This window comes from Salmo trutta, chromosome 23 (genome assembly GCF_901001165.1).
Source record: "Salmo trutta chromosome 23, fSalTru1.1, whole genome shotgun sequence".
Taxonomy (NCBI): domain Eukaryota; kingdom Metazoa; phylum Chordata; class Actinopteri; order Salmoniformes; family Salmonidae; genus Salmo; species Salmo trutta.
Window position 1 is genome coordinate 24,786,366 of NC_042979.1, and position 20,389 is coordinate 24,806,754.

A 20,389-nucleotide genomic window follows, 5' to 3' on the forward strand; every position below is an offset into this window, starting at 1 on the left:
CCGAACGACGCTGGGCCAATTGTGCACCGCCCTATGGGACTCCCAATCACGGCCAGTTGTGATACAGCCTGGATTCAAACCAGGGTGTTTGTAGTGATGCCTCTAGCACTGAGATGCAAATCAAATCAAATCACGTGACAAAGTTTATTAGTCACATGCACCGAATACAACAGGTGTAGACCTTACTGCGAAACGCTTACTTACATTAACCAATAGTGCAAAAAAGGAATTAGGTGAACAATAGGTAAGTAAAGAAATAAAACAGTAAAAAGACAGGCTATATACAGTAGCGAGGCTATAAAAGTAGCGAGGCTACATACAGACAGGCTTAGTGGTTGACCCGGTTAGCCAATGCACGGGAGCACTGGTTGGTCGGCCCAATTGAGGTAGTATGTACATGAATGTACAGTTAAAATGACAATGCATATGTGATAAACAGAGAGTAGCAGCAGCGTAAAAAGAGGGGTTGGGGGGGGGCACACAATGCAAATAGTCCGGGTAGCCATTTGATTACCTGTTCAGGAGTCTTATGGCTTGGGGGTAAAAACTGTTGAGAAGCCTTTTTGTCGTAGACTTGGCACTCCAGTACCGCTTGCCATGCGATAATAGAGAGAACAGTCTATGACTGGGGTGGCTGGGGTGTTTGGCAATTTTTAGGGCCTTCCTCTGACACCGCCTGGTGTAGAGGTCCTGGATGGCAGGCAGCTTAGCCCCAGTGATGTACTGGTCCATACGCACTACCCTCTGTAGTGCCTTGCGGTCAGAGGCCGAGCAGTTGCCATACCAGGCAGTGATGCCACCAGTCAGGATGCTCTTGATTTTGCAGCTGTAGAACCTTTTGAGTATCTCAGGACCCATGCCAAATCTTTTTAGTTTCCTGAGGGGGAATAGGCTTTGTTGTGCCCTCCACAACTGTCTTGGTGTGTTTGGACCATTCTAGTTTGTTGTTGATGTGGACACCAAGGAACTTGAAGCTCTCAACCTGCTCCACTACAGCCCCTTCGATGAGAATGGGGGCGTGCTCGGTCCTCCTTTTCCTCTAGTCCACAATCATCTCCTTAGACTTGGTTACGTTGAGAGATAGGTTGTTATTCTGGCACCACATGGCCAGGTCTCTGACCTCCTCCCTATAGGCTGTCTCATCGTTGTTGGTGATCAGGCCTACCACTGTTGTGTCGTCTGCAAACTTAATGATGGTGTTGGAGTCGTGCCTGGCCATGCAGTCATGGGTGAACAGGGAGTACAGGAGGGGACTGAGCACGCACCCCTGTGGAGCTCCAGTGTTGAGGATCAGCGTGGCAGATGTGTTGCTACCTACCCTCACCACCTGGGGGCAGCCCGTCAGGAAGTCCAGGATCCAGTTGCAGAGGGAGGTGTTTAGTCCCAGGATCCTTAGCTTAGTGATGAGCTTTGAGGGCACTATGGTGTTGAACGCTGAACTGTAGTCAATGAATAGCATTCTCACATAAGTGTTCCTTTTGTCCAGGTGGGAATGGGCAGTGTGGAGTGCAATAGAGATTGCATCATCTGTGGATCTGTTTGGGCGGTATGCAAATTGGAGTGGGTTTTGGGTTTCTGGGATAATGGTGTTGATGTGAGCCAATACCAACCTTTCAAAGCACTTCATGGCTACGGACTTGAGTGCTACGAGTCTGAAGTCCTTTAGGCAGGTTGCCTTGGGCACGGAGACTATGCTGGTCTGCTTGAAACATGTTGGCATTACAGACTCAATCAAGGACATGTTGAAAATGTCAGTGAAGACACCTGCTAGTTGGTCAGCACATGCCCGGAGCACACGTCCTGGTAATCCGTCTGGCCCCGTAGCCTTGTGTATGTTGACCTGTTTAAAGGTCTTACTCACGTCGGCTACGGAGAGCGTGATCACACAGTCGTCCGGAACAGCTGATGCTCTCATGCATGCCTCAGTGTTGCTTGCCTCGAAGCGAGCATAGAAGTGATTTAGCCCGTCTGGTAGGCTCGTGTCACTAGACAGCTCGCGGCTGTGCTTCCCTTTGTAGTCTGTAACAGTTTGCAAGCCCTGCCACATAAGACGAGCGTCGGAGCCGGTGTAGTATGATTCAATCTTAGCCCTGTATTGACGCTTTGCCTGTTTGATGGTTCGTTGCAGGGCATAGCAGGATTTCTTGTAAGCTTCCGGGTTAGAGTCCAGCACCTTGAAAACAGCAGCTCTACCCTTTAGCTCAGTGCGAATGTTGCCTGTTATCTATGGCTTCTGGTTGGGGTATGTATGTACAGTCACTGTGGGGACGACGTCCTCGATGCACTTATTGATAAAGCCAGTGAATGATGTGGTGTACTCCTCAATGCCATCGGAAGAATCCCGGAACATGTTCCAGTCTGTGATAGCAAAACAGTCCTGTAGTTTAGCATCTGCTTCATCTGACCAATTTTTATAGACCGAGTCACTGGTGCTTCCTGCTTTAATTTTTGCTTGAATGCAGGAATCAGTGCCTTGGACCGCTGCGCCACTCGGGAGCCCAGGTTACAGGTTAGCTGAGGCAATTTGTACATGTAGGTAGGGGTGAAGTGACTATGCATAGATAATAAACAATGAGTAGCAGCAGTGTACAAATCAAATGGAGGGTGGGGGAGGGGGTGACAATGTAAATTGTCCGGAGGCCATTTGATTAATTGTTCAGCAGTCTCATGGCTTGGGGGTAGAAGCTGTTAAGGAGCCTTTTGGTCACAGACTTCACGGTCCAGTACTGCTTGCCGTGTGGTAGCAGAACACACACGGATCCCATACCAAATAAAACCCACCCCCATGCTCTAACAGAGAACCACCCCATAACCAGACTTAAAGCAGGCATGATATACAATGAGTAATACAATCAAAAAGTAAAAACAATACAAAGATATTATAAAACAAAAAGTAAAAAAAATATAAAAATAATGATACAAATTATAATTTGGGTTGGTTTATAGGTCCATGTCTTCTACAAAGGATAGGAAAGGTTGCCAGATATTATCAAATGTAATTGCAGATCCCCTAACAGAGTAGCGTATTTTCTCTAGCTTAAGATGTTGCATAACTTCCTTTATCCAATGGTTAAAAGTAGGAAAAAAACGATCCTCCACTTAAATACTAGAAGGGTAGTAAACTCCAGCATGTTGCCCTTAGAACTGTTTAGAGGGGCCTCCGGTGGTGCCACTCCATAGAACTGTTTAGAGGGGCCTCCGGTGGTGCCACTCCATAGAACTGTTTAGAGGGGCCTCCTGTGGTGCCACTCCATAGAACTGTTTAGAGGGGCCTCCGGTGGTGGCACTCCATAGAACTGTTTAGAGGGGCCTCCTGTGGTGCCACTCCATAGAACTGTTTAGAGGGGCCTCCTGTGGTGCCACTCCATAGAACTGTTTAGAGGAGCCTCCTGTGGTGCCACTCCATAGAACCGTTTAGAGGGGCCTCCGGTGGTGCCACTCCATAGAACTCTTTAGAGGGGCCTCCGGTGGTGCCACTCCATAGGACTGTTTAGAGGGGCCTCCTGTGGTGCCACTCCATAGAACTGTTTAGAGGGGCCTCCTGTGGTGCCACTCCATAGAACTGTTTAGAGGGGCCTCCGGTGGTGCCACTCCATAGGACTGTTTAGAGGGGCCTCCTGTGGTGCCACTCCATAGAACTGTTTAGAGGGGCCTCCTGTGGTGCCACTCCAAATAATGCAATAAAGGCAAAGTTTCTGTAGGTCTCTCCAATATCTTAGAAAACGTCTCAAAAACGTATATCCAGAAATCTGTCAATTTCTGGTATGTCCAAAACGTGTAATAAAGTAGCAGGGGCCTGCGTACATCGGTCACAAGTGGGATCTATTTCTGGTATAATCTTGGATAATTTTGCCTTTGACCAATGCAGCCGATGAAATATTTTAAATTGAATTACAGCATGTCTTAAGACATATAGATGAGGAATGTATTCTCTGAAGCTTATTCTGCCAAGTTTCGTCTCAAAGTTGTTCACCTAAATCCTCTTCCCATTGGTTCTTAAGACAGTTCAGGGAATCCAGATTGGGCAAGTTTAATAGAGATAATAATAAGGGTTCACTATATTAAAAAAAATATCTAGAAGGGAGGTAGGTGGGCGTGATGGGAAGTGACAAGGGTATGAAGATACAAAAGTACGCAATTGCAGGTATCTAAAGAAACTTAGATGGATTTAGGAATATAGAATTTTTGTACTAACTGTTCAAAAGATGCAAAATCCATATCAATGTACAAGTTGTTCAGTGTGGAGATCCCTTTTCCAGACCAGATATGAAACACCTGGTCTAATAATGATGGAGAGAATGTATGGTTCTTTAATAATCGGGCAGAAGTTGAAAATTCACTGAGACCAAACGATCACCTGAACTGTTTCCAGATGTTTAGAGAATGTTGAACAATAGGGTTTTTATTGTATTTGGAAACAGGCAAATGCACGTTTTGAGCAGAGTAAGGCAGCTAAGGAGGTGGGGCAACAGGATGAAATCTCCAAGGTCAACCATTTTGGGCCTGTAACATCAGGGATTTCTGTAATCCAATATAGAATGATCCTTTTATTAGCTGCCCAGTAATAATATTGAAAGTTCAGAAGTGCTAGACCACCCTGCAATACGCTCTTACATATCCAAAGGTTTTTCTTGTTCCAGATAAAAGCAGATATCAGTTTATCTAGGGGGATAAAATATATTTTGTCAGAAAGATAGGAATACATTGAAATAAGTATCAAGGGAGGGAAATTGGCTTTATAGAGATCTTTGAAACTGTGTGTGACCCAAATTGTCAAATATTTCAATTTCTGTATAGTCACTCTGAAGGGCACATGACTAAAATAATTTTGCATGGCAGAAGGATTAATAGGCATCAATTCTGTTTTTTGTAGATTAACCTCATGCTTTACCAAATGTCTTTAGTAGAACCTGGATCTCTGGAAGACCGGTTAAAGGGTCAGACATATATAATAGCATGTCATCTGCATAGAGTGAAACTTTATGCTCTAAGTCCCTTCTTTGAATACCTTTGATATTGGTGTTATTACATATTGCTATGGCTAAAGGCTTAATTGCAATGGCAAACAGCTGAGGGGACGTTGTCCCACGTTGAAGTTGAAAATAGGATGAAAGGTTATTATTTGTGCGCACTGCAGCCATAGGGAGGAGTAAAGGACTTTGATCCAGGACATAAAATTGGGACCGAATCAAAATTGTTTGAGAGTATAAAATAGATAATCCCACACCACCCGATCAAATGCTTCTCAGCATCAAGTGATAACAACATCTCTGGAGTGTCAGATGAAGAGGGATTATAAAGTATATTATAAAGACGTCTGATGTTGAAAAAATAACGACCATTTTTAATGAAATCAGTTTGATCTGTAGAGATAATGGAGGGAAGGACTAACTCAAAACGGCAGGCAATCATCTTAGAAAGTATCTTTACATCGCAATTCAGTAAAGAAATTGGCCTATATGAACCACACCCAAGAGTTTTTTTTTCTTTTTCAGAATAAGTGAAATGCATGCTTCTCTCATTGTTAAGGGTAAAGAATTTGAGGAGAATGATTCCTCAAATACGGAAAGTAAGAGAGGAGAGAGATGAGTTGAGAATTTTTTTTAAGAATTTGCTTGTAATTCCGTCTGGTCCAAGGGATTTACCACACTGCATAGATTGAATTGCCAACACAATCTCTTCTACAGAGAACTGTTCTTCTAATTCAGCAACTATCTCAGGTTCAACTGTAGGAATATCTAAGTTCTCAAGGAAGGTGTTGAGTAAGGTAACATAACCAGCGGATTCCGAAGTGTATAATTGTGAGTCAAAGTTATGAAAGCATGAATTGACCTCTAAATGATAAATACATTTATTACCCAGCTCATCAGTTATATAATTAGATTTTCAGCTTGTCAAGTTGAAGAAGATTAAACTCTGTCTGAAGTGTCAAATGTTGTTTTAGTAAATCTGCGGATGAAGAGTGAAAATGCCATATCCAAATCCAAGATTTTATTTGTAACTTCTCCTAGGCATTGAATATTGCACTTCCTTAATCTTGCGCTGTATGAAATAATTTGGCCCCTTAGATAAGCCTTCATTGATTCCCATACTGTTGTAGGAGACATTCCATGGGTTTGATTAAGCTCGAGAAATAGCTCAATTTGAGGTGTTATATAATCAAATCAAATCAAATTTATTTATATAGCCCTTCTTACATCAGCTGATATCACAAAGTGCTGTACAGAAACCCATCTTAAAACCCCAAACAGCAAGCAATGCAGGTGTAGAAGCACGGTGGCTAGGAAAAACTCCCTAGAAAGGCCAAAACCTAGGAAGAAACCTAGAGAGGAACCAGGCTATGAGGGGTGGCCAGTCCTCTTCTGGCTGTGCCGGGTGGAGATTATAACAGCACATGGCCTAGATGTTGAAATGTTCATAAATGACCAGCATTGTCAAATAATAATAATCATAGTAGTTGTCGAGGGTGCAAAAAGTCAGTAACACAAGAGTAAGTGTCAGTTGGCTTTTTCATAGCCGATCTTTGAGAGTATCTCTACCGCTCCTGCTGTCTCTAGAGAGTTGAAAACAGCAGGTCTGGGACAGGTAGCACGTCCGGTGAATAGGTCAGGGTTCCAGCAGGTCTGGAACAACAGGTCTGGGACAGGTAGCACGTCCGGTGAACAGGTCAGGGTTCCATAGCTGCAGGCAGAACAGTTGGAACTGGAGCAGCAGCACGGCCAGGTGAACTGAGGACAGCAAGGAGTCATCAAGCCAGGTAGTCCTGAGGCATGGTCCTAGGGCTCAGGTCCTCCGAGAGAGAGAAAGAAAGAAAGAGAAAGAGATAATTAGAGAGAGCATATTTAAATTCACACAGGACACCGGAAAAGACAAGAGAAATACTCCAGATGTGACAGACTGACCCTAGCCTCCCGACACATAAACTACTGCAGCATAAATACTGGAGGCTGATACAGGAGGGGTCAGGAGACACTGTGGCCCCATCCGATGAAACCCCGGGACAGGGCCAAACAGGTAGGATATAACCCCACCCACTTTGCCAAAGCACAGCCTCCACACCACTGGAGGGATATCTCCAACCACCAACATACCATCCCGGGACAAGGCCGAGTATAGCCCACAAAGATCTACGCCACGGCACAGCCCAAGGGGGGGCGCCAACCCAGACAGGAAGACCACGTCAGTGACTCAACCCACTCAAGTGACGCACCCCTCCCAGGGACGGCATGGAAGAACACCAGTAAGCCAGTGACTCAGCCCCCGTAATAGGGGTAGAGGCAGAGAATCACAGTGGAAAGAGGGGAAACCGGCCAGGCAGAGACAGCAAGGGCGGTTCGTTGCTCCAGCCTTTCCGTTCACCTTCACACTCCTGGGCCAGACTACACTTAATCATAGGACCTACTGAAGAGATATGTCTTCACTAAAGACTTAAAGGTTGAGACTGAGTCTGCGTCTCTCACATGGGTAGGCAGACTATTCCATAAAAATGGAGCTCTATAGGAGAAAGCCCTGCCTCCAGCTGTTTGCTTAGAAATTCTAGGAACAATTAGGAGTGACCATAGCGTACGTGTAGGTATGTACGGCAGGACCAAATCGGAAAGATAGGTAGGAGCAAGCCCATGTAATGCTTTGTAGGTTAGCAGTAAAACCTAACAGGAAGCCAGTGTAGGGAGGCTAGCACTGGAGTAATATGATCACATTTTTTGGTTCTAGTCAGGATTCTAGCAGCCGTATTTAGCACTAACTGAAGTTTATTTAGTGCTTTATCCGGGTAGCCAGAAAGTAGAGCATTGCAGTAGTCCAACCTAGAAGTAACAAAGGCTTGAATACATTTTTCTGCGTCATTTTTAGACAGAAAGTTTCTGATTTTTGCAATGTTACGTAGATGGAAAAAAGCAGTCCTTGAAACAGTCTTGATATGTTCTTCAAAAGAGAGATCAGGGTCCAGAATAACGCCGAGGTCCTTCACAGTTTTATTTGAGACGACTGTACAACCATCCAGATTAATTGTCAGATTCAACAGAAGATCTCTTTGTTTCTTGGGACCTAGAACAAGCATCTCTGTTTTGTCCGAGTTTAAGAGTAGAAAGTTTGCAGCCATCCACTTCCTTATGTCTGAGACACAGGCTTCTAGCGAGGGCAATTTTGGGGCTTCACCATGTTTCATTGAAATGTACAGCTGTGTGTCATCCGCATAGCAGTGAAATTTAACATTATGTTTTCGAATGACATCCCCAAGAGGTAAAATATATAGTGAAAACAATAGTGGTCCTAAAACGGAACCTTGAGGAACACCGAAATTTACAGTTGATTTGTCAGAGGACAAACCATTCACAGAGACAAACTGATACCTTTCCGACAGATAAGACCTATACCAGGCCAGAACTTGTCCATGTAGACCAATTTGGGTTTCCAATCTCTCCAAAAGAATGTGGTGATCGATGGTATCAAAAGCAGCACTAAGATCTAGGAGCACGAGGACAGACGCAGAACCTCGGTCTGACGTCATTAAAAGGTCATTTACCACCTTCACAAGTGCAGTCTCAATGCTATGATGGGGTCTAAAACCAGACTGAAGCTTTTCGTGTACATTGTTTTTCTTCAGGAATGCAGTGAGTTGCTGCGCAACAGCTTTTTCTAAAATGTTTGAGAGGAATGGAAGATTCGATATAGGCCGATAGTTTTTTATAATTTCTGGGTCAAGATTTGGCTTTTTCAAGATAGGCTTTATTACTGCCACTTGTAGTGAGTTTGGTACACATCCGGTGGATAGAGAGCCGTTTATTATGTTCAACATAGGAGGGCCAAGCACAGAAAGCAGCTCTTTCAGTAGTTTAGTTGGAATAGGGTCCAGTATACAGCTTGAAGGTTTAGAGGCCATGATTATTTTCATCATTGTGTCAAGAGATATAGTACTAAAACACTTTAGTCTCTCCCTTGATCCTAGGTCCTGGCAGGGTTGTGCAGACTCAGGACAACGGAGCTTTGGAGGAATACGCAGATTTAAAGAGGAGTCCGTAATTTGCTTTCTAATGATCATGATCTTTTCCTCAAAGAAGTTCATGAATTCATCACTGCTGAAGTGAGAGCCATTCTCTCCTGGGGAATGCTGCTTTTTAGTTAACTTTGCGACAGTATCAAAAATAAATTTTGGATTGTTCTTATTTTCCTCAATTAAGTTGGAAAAATAGGATGATCGAGCAGCAGTGAGGGCTCTTCGATACTGCACGGTACTGTCTTTCCAAGCTAGTCGGAAGACTTCCAGTTTGGTGTGGCGCCATTTCCGTTCCAATTTTCTGGAAGCTTGCTTCAGAGCTCGTATATTTTCTGTATACCAGGGAGCTAGTTTCTTATGACAAATGTTTTTAGTTTTTAGGGGTGCAACTGCATCTAGGGTATTGCGCAAGGTTAAATTGTGTTCCTCGGTTAGGTGGTTAACTGATTTTTGTCCTCTGACGTCCTTGGGTAGGCAGAGGGAGTCTGGAAGGGCATCAAGGAATCTTTGGGTTGTCTGAGAATTTATAGCACGACTTTTAATGCTTCTTGGTTGGGGTCTGAGCAGATTATTTGTTGCGATTGCGAACGTAATAAAATGGTGGTCCGATAGTCCAGGATTATGAGGAACAACATTAAGATCCACAACATTTATTCCATGGGACAAAACTAGGTCCAGAGTATGACTGTGGCAGTGAGTAGGTCCAGAGACATGTTGGACAAAACCCACTGAGTCGATGATGGCTCCGAAAGCCTTTTGGAGTGGGTCTGTGGACTTTTCCATGTGAATATTAAAGTCACCAAAAATTTGAATATTATCTGCCATGACTACAAGGTCCGATAGGAATTCAGGGAACTCAGTGAGGAACGCTGCATATGGCCCAGGAGGCCTGTAAACAGTAGCTATAAAAAGTGATTGAGTAGGCTGCATAGATTTCATGACTAGAAGCTCAAAAGACGAAAACGTCGTTGTTGTTTTTTTGGGGGTAAATTTCAATTTGCTATCATAAATGTTAGCAACACCTCCGCCTTTGCGGGATGCGCGGGGATATGGTCACTAGTGTAACCAGGGGGTGAGGCCTCATTTAACACAGTAAATTCATCAGGCTTAAGCCATGTTTCAGTCAGGCCAATCACATAAAGATTATGATCAGTGATTAGTTAATTGACTATAACTGCCTTTGAAGTGAGGGATCTAACATTAAGTAGTCCTATTTTGAGATGTGAGGTATCACAATCTCTTTCAATAATGGCAGGATTGGAGGAGGTCTTTATACTAATCACCAAATGTTTCTTCTGATAGCAGTAATGAGTTAAGCCCCCAAGGTCGATAATTAAGCTGTGTATTCGTGTAAGTAGTTTCCTAGTAAGAGGAGAATGATCCAAAATGACTTTAGCTTGGTAATCACACTGTGTGATAAGTGGTAGACATCTATTGTCTAGGAAAAAGTAGTCTATACGTGAGAAGGTCTCATGAACTGGTGAGAAAAAAACAATACTCCCTAGATGTGGGATTGCGGAAATGCCAAGCATCAGATATGCCATATGTCTTAAGAAATAGCTGAATTGTGGATACTGTTTTTGATGAAGATGATACCTTAGGAGAGCTACTATCCAAATCGGGCGACAGTACACAATTCCTATCACCACCTAGTATTAGGTGATGTGTGTCCATATTTGCTAATTGAGAAAATACATTCTTGTAAGAATGAACTGTTATCCCAATTTGGTGCATAAATGTTAGCCAACATAACAGGTGTATTATACAGTCTTCCTACTACCTTTTGGGGCGGCAGGTAGCCTAATGCTTAGAGCATTGGACCAGTAACCGAAAGGTTGCTGGATCGAATCCCCGAGCTGACAAGGTAAAAATCTGTCATTCTGCCCCTGAACAAGGCACTTAACCCACTGTTCCCCGGTAGGCCGTCACTGTAATGTAAATAAGAATCTGTTCTTAACTGACTTGCCTAGTTAAATGAAGGTTACATACCTTAAAAAACTTCTTCGGGATCGGTGTCCCTTCCACGGGACGGTTGAGCTAACGTAGGCTAATTCGATTAGCATGAGGTTGTAAGTAACAAGAACATTTCCCAGGACATAGACATATCTGATATTGGCAGAAAGCTTAAATTCTTGTTAATCTAACTGCACTGTCCAATTTACAGTAGTTATTACAGTGAAAGAATACCATGCTATTGTTAGAGGAGCGTGCACAATTTTGAACATGAAAAGTTATTAATAAACAAATTAGGCACATTTGGGCAGTCTTGATAAAACATTTTGAACAGAAATACAATGGTTCATTGGATCAGTCTAAAACTTTGCACATACACTGATGCCCTCTAGTGGCCAAAATCTAAATTACACCTGAGCTGGAACAATACATTATTACTTTTCTCTTGCATTTCAAAGATGATGGTACAAAAGAAGACAAAATAACGGTTGTTTTTTTCTTTGCATTATCTTTTACCAGCTCTAATGTGTTATATTTTACTACATTCCTTTTACATTTCCATAAACCTCAAAGTTTCCATTCAAATGGTACCAATAATGACCGATCCACCCTCCTTCTTCGGGATAGGGGGCAGTATTCGGATGTTCGGATGACTGAGGTGACCAAAGTAAACTGTCTGTTACTTAGGCCCAGAAGCTAGGATATGCATATAATTGGTAGTATTGGATAGAAAACACTCTGAAGTTTCTAAAACTGTTAAAATAATGTCTGTGAGTATAACAGAACTGATATGGTAGGTGAATTCTTTTTTTGTTGAGGTGTCTGCCCATTCAAATGCTTGTTTATGGGAAGATCAACGGAATACCTCCCAGATTGCAGTTCCTAGGGTTTCCACTAGATGTCAACAGTCTTTAGAAAGAGTTTCAGGCTTGTTTTTTGAAAAATGAGCAAGAATATGTAGTTTTTCTAGGTGGCTCTCATTTTGACTGTAGTCTTGTGGTGCGCACTTCGTTATTTATCTCCGGTAATGAACATATCTCCGTCTTAAATTTGATCGTTTATTTACATATTAGGGTACCTGAGGATTGTATAGAAAAGTTGTTTGACTTCTTTGGACGAAGGTTATTGGTAACTTTTGGGATTCCTTTGAATGCATTTTGAACGAGGGGAACAGGTGGATTACTGAATCAAGCGCGCCAACTAAACTGACTTTTGGGATATAAAGAAGGACTTTATTGATCAAAACAACCATTTGTTATGTAGCTGGGACCCTTGGGATTGCAAACAGAGGAAGATCTTGAGATGTAAGTGATTTATTTTATCGCTATTTCTGACTTTCGTGACGCCTCTGCTTGTTTGAAAAATGTTTTTAATGCTTTGTATGCAGGGCGCTGTCCTCAGATAATCGCAAGGTATGCTTTCGCCATAAAGCCTTTTTGAAATCTGACAAAGCGGCTGGATTAACAAGAAGTTAAGCTTTTTAACAATGTAAGACACTCATATTTTCATGAATGTTTAATATTACGATTTTTGTATTTTGAATTTCGTGCTCTGCTAGTGCCCCACCTATCCGAAAGAGGATGAGAGTGATCGAAAGTGCGGAGATGTGTCTCCTGAAGAAAGGCGATATCTACTTTAAGGTGATTTAAATGAGAAAGAACACTTTTACGTTTCACTGGGTGATTTAAAGATTTAACATTCCAGCTAGCAAAAGTGACAGAGCAACCAGCTGTCCCTCTCATGATGTTAGGTCTAGCCATGTAAAGCCAGGTGGGAAAAGAATAGATGCCAGATTACAATAACAACTGATCCATTAAACATTTTTCCAAAATAGCTTATAAAAATCCAGAAAGTTGAAGGAGAAGAATAAAAAACATAAACAAACATTACTCTGAAGTCTGGTATGAAAAAGAAAACCCACCCTGGTCACCTAATGGAATAAGGTAACCGCTAATCCCCACGCAAAGATAACCACACATAATGTGCTTGTAGTGAGGAACACCAAACCTATCGAGTAGAGAGCCCCGCTGAAATTGTGAAGTATGTGACAAGTTGCGCATAATAAATAAATAAGAAATACTTATTTAGAACCCAAAACTAGGCTGTTTTAGAAGAAAGTATTAACATTTTTATAAATCAGATCTTACAGCAATACCACTAAGTTAGCAGCAATGCCTTTAAAGAAATTACGTAACCTAATAATAGAACTGTGCTTTATCTACCCTGGATACGGGCACCATCGATAAATAGAAATGAGCAGCTTCATGGTAATAAAATAAAACGTTAAAACAAAGGGAGAATTGACTCACCAGAACTAAGGCACTAACGTTACCTAATAACAATATCAATTGATACCACTGGCAACGCTACACAGTATCTACAAAAGAGAGACTACTCAGTACATTGTTGAAGCACCGTTGGCAGCGATTACAGCCTTGAGTCTTCTTGGGTATGACGCTACAAGCTTGGCACACCTGTATTTGGGGAGTTTCTCCCATTCTTCTCTGCAGATCCTCTTAAGCTTTGTCATGTTGGATGGGGAGCGTCGCTGCACAGCTATTTTCAGGTCTCTCCAGAGATGTTTGATCGGGTTCAAGTCCGAGCTCTGGCTGGGCCACTCAAGGACATTCAGAGACTTGTCCCGAAGCCACTTCTGCGTTGTCTTGGCTGTGTGCTTTAGGGTCATTGTCCTGTTGGAAGGTGAACCTTCGCCACACAGCCTGAGGTCCTGAGCATTTTCGAGCAGGTTTTCATGAAGGATCTCACTGTACTTTTCTCCGTTCATCTTTCACTCGATCCTGACTAGTCTCCCAGTCCCTGCCACTGAAAAACATCTCCAGAGCATGATGCTGCCACCACCATGCTTCACCGTAGGAATGGTGCCAGGTTTCCTCTAGATGTGACGCTTGGCATTCAGGCCAAAGAGTTCAATCTTGGTTTCATCAGACCAGAGAATCTTATTTCTCATGGTCTGAGAGTCCTTTAGGTGCGTTTTGGCAAACTCCAAGTGGGCTGTCATATGCCTTTTAGTGAGGAGTGGGTTCCATCTGGCCACTCTACCATAAAGGCCTGATTGGTGGAGGGCTGCAGAGATGGTTGTCCTTCTGGAAGATTCTCCCATCTCCACAAAGGAACTCTGGAGCTCTGTCAGAGTGACCATTGAGTTCTGGGTCAACTCTTTTACCAAGGCCTTTCTCCCCCGATTGCTCAGTTTGGCCGCGTTTTCAGCTCTAGGAAGAGTCTTGGTTGATCAAAACTTCTTCCATTTAAGAATGATGGAAGCCACTGTTTTCTTGGGAATCTTCAATGATGCAGCCATTTTTTGGTACCCTTCCCCAGATCTGTGCCTTGACACAACCCTGTCTCTGAGCTCTATGGACCATTCCTTCGATCACATGGCTTGGTTTTTGCTCTGTAATGCACTGTCAACTGTGGGACCATATATAGACAGGTGTGTGCCTTTCCAAATCTTGTCCAATCAATTGAATTTACCACAGGTGGACTCCAATCAAGTTGTATAAACATCTGAAGGATGATCAATAGAAACAGGATGCACCTGAGCTCAATTTCAAGTCTCATAGCAAAGGGTCTGAATAATTATGTAAATAAGGTATTTCAGTTTTATATATATATATATATATATATATATATATATATATATATATATATATATATATATATATATATATATATATATTAGCAAAAATGGCTAAAAACCTGTTTTCTCTTTGTCATTATGGGGTATTGTGTGTAGATTGACGAGAACATTTTTTGTATCAATTTACCAGTACGGTTGTAATGTATCGAAATGTTGGAAAAGTCAAGGGGTCTGAATACTTTCAGAATGCACTGTATAGCCTCTGTAACTTCATGATTTTACAGCCAATTATACTCTGTCTATATCTACTGAACATATGAGGTTGATAGATTGATAACCTTAACAAAAGCACCAGTCACACGTCACAACTCTATTGAATACATCATCAAAGTCATTGTATGATTTCAAAGCCAGATCCCCCTACAAGTGTTGCCAACAAGCCAAAACAAAGGAACACACAGTCAATGCTGTAACCATCATATAAAAATCCTAATCAAACACTGTGGAATATTTTTGCATTCTGAATGGCCTAATCAATTGTAGACTAAACATGGTGAAAGAAGACATGTTTCAGGTGGAGGCTTTGGCGACATGATATCGTGTAAGAAAACAATGTCTCATTCAAGTGGGCAACCTTTACAGCGAGTAATAAAGTAATAGTTAACATACAGGGAGCCTGGCTTTAGCATACAACATGAGTCTAGTGGGTGCCTTGTTAGAATATACAAATTATTTGGGAAATAATTAGCCTACATGATAATCTCTATGGTTATTTGTTTGTAAGCATGCCTTTACAAGCCCCTCTGTCACGGTTGATTCTATGGCCTTATTGCTACTGGTGTAAATAGAGAAGAGGAGACATTTACCCTCTGATGCATGTCTCTAGATTATTGGCGCTGACTGAATAAGTGAATAGAGGGACAGTGAGTTGTGTAGATCAGGGTCCCTGGCAGGTTTATTTGAAGCTTGAATTGGGTTTTGAGCTGAGAGACAGTATATAATGAGTTGGTAGTAATCCTTGTCTGTCTTTCTCTCTGTGTGTGTGTGTTTATTTTATTTTTTATTTCATCTTTATTTAACTTGGTAGGCCAGTTGAGAACAAGTTCTCATTTACAACTGTGACCTGGCCAAGATAAAGCAAAGCAGTTAGACAAAAACAACAACGCAGAGTTACACATAAACAAACGTACAGTCAATAACACATTAGAAACATCTATGTACAGTGTGTGCAAATGTAGAAGATTAGGGAGGTAAGGCAATAAATAGGCCATAGAGGCAAAATAATTACAATTTAGCATTAACACTGGAGTGATAGATGTGCAGATGATAATGTGCAAGTAGAGATACTGGGGTGCAAAAGTGCAAGAAGATAAATAACAATATGGGGATGAGGTAGTTGGGTGTGCTATTTACAGATTGGCTGAGTAGAGGTACAGTGATCGGTAAACTGCTCTGACAGCTGATGCTTAAAGTTAGAGAGGGAGATATAAGTCTCCAGCTTCAGTGATTTTTGGATTTCGTTCCAGTCATTGGCAGCAGAGTACGGTGGGATTCAAAATGGTCGGTGATCTGTTTGTTAACTTGGCTTTCGAAGATTTTAGAAAGGCAGGGCAGGATGGATAAAGGTCTGTAACAGTTTGGGTCTAGAGTGTCTCCCCGGCAGCTTTCCAATCTTTGGGGATCTCAGATGATACAAAAGACAGGTTGAACAGGCTAGGAATAGGGGTTGCAACAATTTCTGCGATAATTTTAGAAAGAGAGGGTCCAGATTATCTAGCCCAGCTGATTTATAGGGATCCAGATTTTGCAGCTCTTTCAGAACATCAGCTGTCTGGATTTGGGTGAAGGAGAAGTGTGTGTGGGGGGGGAGGGGGGGGGCTTGGGCAAGTTGCTGAGTTGCTGCAGGGGGTGCAGAGCTGTTGGCCGTGGAAAGCATGGCCAGCCGTAGAAAAATGCTTATTGAAATGATCGATTATCGTAGATTTATCGGTGGTGACAATGTTCTGTAAGCGGTTAGAATTATAAGTGTATGTATGTCCCTTAAGGTCTTTGTGTAATGTGATATTGTACCCCCTAACTCAATTGTCCATTGTATATAATCTATATATACTTGTGTTCCCTCATGTACTCTCTGTTTTGATTTGTTGTTAATAAAAAAAAAAGTCTGGGTTTCCCCTTCTGTCTGTGACTGTAGTTGAATCAGAGTTGAATACACAAAGGCCACAATGAAAGGAAGTGGCCTGTCAGATTGTCTGTATGTTTAATTTATCTAAACACGTTCATTTTACACTGGGGTCGTCTCCATCTAAAAAAGTTGGGGCGCCTAAACTTCTTTAGCAAACCTAAGATCTAGAATCATATATCGAGGAAGACAACAAGTCACATGAGGCATCGCTTTATGCTTTAACCGGAAGTTCTTCCTTTCTCCAGTTGCATTCTGGGTAGTCGTAAAACGCACGAAATACCCTCGCCGCTGATTCATTGGTTGCACGTTGCAGAAGCTTGAAAGTTGGAAGACCGCGGAAATCAACAAAGAACAACTTTAAATTAAGGTAAAAACAATGCTACATTTGAAGCAAGTTGCTAGATTGCTTCTACTATCCAGCGAGCCTAAACCAACACACCCATCCTTGCCAGTTTGCTAAAGTAGAGATCCCCAGCCACAGTTGAGTAAGCTAGCTATGTAGCTACCTAGCTAACTACATTTTGCAGTTTAAATATGTTTGGGAGGCAGGTAGCATGGCGGTTAACACAGTGACGAAAGGTCGATAGTTCAAATACCCGAGCCTACAAGGTGAAAATTCTGTCGATGTGTCCTTGTGCAAGACACTTAACCTGCATTTGCTCCAAGGGCGCCGTAACTACGATGGCTGACCCTGTAAAACACATTTCACAGCGCCTATCCGGTGTATGTGACAATGTTTTGAATTTAACATTTTTCTTATTTACCTGGCTCAATTGTGGAGGTAGCGATTAACCTTGATACTCACTTTCCAGTATAATTGAGCATGTTTGTTTTGAAGGCTATGCGCAGGCTGAATCACATAATGTTAATACAATTGTAACCCAGGCCTAAACCAGCAAGCAGAGGTGACAAAGAAACTGAACTCCATAGATAAGAAGACATCCTCTGATTGGCCAAGTAGAAGTTCTGATTACTGTGACCCACCTAGTTTAAAGAACAATAGTCCATCAAGACTAAGTCAGGCCAGGCATATCATTGGCAACTATGAAGACCTATGTTGATCTGGGTCAGCCAAGTGTGTGCATGGACTGAAGACCAGACATTGAAAGAGTCAGGGTTCCAAGTAAAAAAGTGTGGTAGTGTATGGAAGAGTGGGGGGTAGGGCAAACAGCAGGACTTAGGCTGACCAGGGGTGCGGCAGTGCAAGCACTTTATTTATGGTAGGCTATAATCTAACCCCTCACGCTGAAATAAAATGCTTTAGTTTGCCTCTTTATACCTTGTTAATTATAGCTTTTAAAAAAATATATGTCTAGGCAAGTCAGTTAGGAACACATTCTTATTTACAATGATGACCTACTGGGGAACAGAGGGCTAACTGCCTTGTTCAGGGGCAGAATGATTGATTTTTACCTTGTCTGCTCGAGGATTCGATCCAGCAACCTTTCGGTTACTGGCCCAACGCTCAAACCACTAGGCTACCTGCCGCCCCGTAATAAGGTACAAATTGTTCTCTATCTCTGGAGACACTGTCAATCTAAACCTGGTCTCGTTGTTTCTACAGGACCTCTGCAAATATGTCCATCGGCGTGCCCATCAAGATTCTGCATGAAGCAGAGGGTCACATTGTGACCTGTGAGACCAACACTGGTGAAGTGTACAGAGGCAAGCTCATTGAGGCTGAGGACAACATGAACTGCCAGGTGTGTCATCTGGCTGCCTTTAGGGTTCAGACTAAAGTTTTTTTTATTTATTATTATGTAAGGGAGGGATTTGTTTGTCCTTTTTACAGAATTGTGTGTAGGAAGTATATCAACTCTTATCTCTAACTTTTAGATGTCCAATATCACTGTGACTCATCGGGATGGCCGTGTAGCCCAACTAGAGCAGGTCTACATCCGGGGCAGCAAGATTCGCTTCCTGATTTTACCGGACATGTTAAAGAATGCTCCTATGTTAAAGAGCATGAAAAACAAGAACCAGGGCACAGGAGCAGGAAGGGGGAAGGCAGCCATTCTCAAAGCCCAGGGTGAGTGCTACTGCATCTACATATACCACTATGGAAAATGATTGAGGGCCAATAACACTAATTTTCACTCGACTATGAGTAGTAACTTATATATATATATATCTCTCTTGTTGCTATATATCTCTGGTGACTTCTGTTCTTATTTAACTGTCTTTTCTGCAGTGGCTGCAAGAGGACGGGGTCGTGGCGGAGGAATTGGAAGAGGAACCATTTTCCAGAAGAGGCGATAGTATCTGCAATGGTTAAAGATTGCATGGTACAGTGTTTTTAATATTTTTTTCTTAAGAGAATACTTTTTTCCTTTAGCCAGACATTTACATTTTGCAAGACAGACACATGTTTTTGACATTGTACTTTTTTTTATATATTAATGTATATTTGTAATAAATAGTCACTTCCCCTGTCTGCTAACTTCTATTTGAGGTGCCTTTTGGTCTCTTATTGGGTGATTGTGATATGACCCTTAATGGCTGTGACATGCAATTACTTTGAGGAACTTTCATATTTCACCACCCTTTACCTAGCTATCTGGGTTGTAAAATTACGTGTGTACAGTGGGGGGGGGGGGGAGAGTATGATCCCCTGCTGATTTTGTACGTTTGCCCACTTAAAGAAATGATCAGTCTATAATTTTAATGGTAGGTTTATATGAACAGTGAGAGACAGAATAACAACAAAAAATCCAGAACATGTCAAATGTTACAAAATGATTTGCATTTTGAGGGAAATAAGTTTTTGACCCCTCTGCAAAACATGACTTAGTACTTGTTGGCAATCAGAGGTCAGATGTTTCTTGTAGTTGGCCACCAGGTTTGTACACATCTCAGGAGGGATTTTGTCCCACTCCTCTTTGTAGATCTTCTCCAAGTCAAAGGTTTCGAGGCTGATGTTTGGCAACTCGAACCTTCAGCTCCCTCCACAGATTTTCTATGGGATTAAGGTCTGAAGACTGGCTAGGCCACTCCAGGACCTTAATGTGCTTCTTCTTGAGCCACTCCTTTGTTGCCTTGGCCGTGTGTTTTGGGTCATTGTCATGCTGGAATACCCATCCACGACCCATTTTCAATGCCCTGGGTGAGGGAAGGAGGTTCTCACCCAAGATTTGACAGTACATGGCCCCGTCAAATGATGCGGTGAAGTTGTTCTGTCCCCTTAGCAGAAAAACACCCCCAAAGCATGTTTCCACCTCCATGTTTGACGGTGGAGATGGTGTTTTTGGGGTCATAGGCAGCATTCCTCCTCCAAACACGGCGAGTTGAGTTGATGCCAAAGAGCTCCATTTTGGTCTCATCTGTGGCTGTGTGGCTCAGTTGGTAGAGCATGGTGTTTGCAGCGCCAGGGTTGTGGGTTCGATTCCCACGGGGGACCAGTACGGAGAGAAAAAATGTATGCATTCACTACTGTAAGTCGCTCTGGATAAGAGCGTCTGCTAAATGACAAATGTAAATCTGACCACAACACTTTCACCAGTTGTCCTCTGAATCATTCAGATGTTCATTGGCAAACTTCAGACGGGCATGTATATGTATTCTTGAGCAGGGCGCTGCAGGATTTCAGTCCTTCACGGTGTAGTGTGTTAACAATTGTTTTCTTGGTGACTATGGTCCCAGCTGCCTTGAGATCATTGAC

The 20,389-nt window shown here is 42.4% G+C and overlaps 1 protein-coding gene across 1 annotated transcript; it reads left to right on the forward strand.

Moving 5' to 3' along the window:
* Positions 1 to 16,970: 16,970 nt before the first annotated feature.
* LOC115159653 (small nuclear ribonucleoprotein Sm D3) lies at positions 16,971 to 19,177 on the forward strand. The gene is made up of 4 exons (XM_029709588.1): positions 16,971 to 17,098; positions 18,296 to 18,434; positions 18,568 to 18,760; positions 18,923 to 19,177. The coding sequence occupies exons 2-4, from the start codon at positions 18,309 to 18,311 to the stop codon at positions 18,988 to 18,990; spliced, it is 387 nt and encodes a 128-aa protein (XP_029565448.1). The 5' UTR covers positions 16,971 to 17,098; positions 18,296 to 18,308; the 3' UTR covers positions 18,991 to 19,177.
* Positions 19,178 to 20,389: the final 1,212 nt, after the last annotated feature.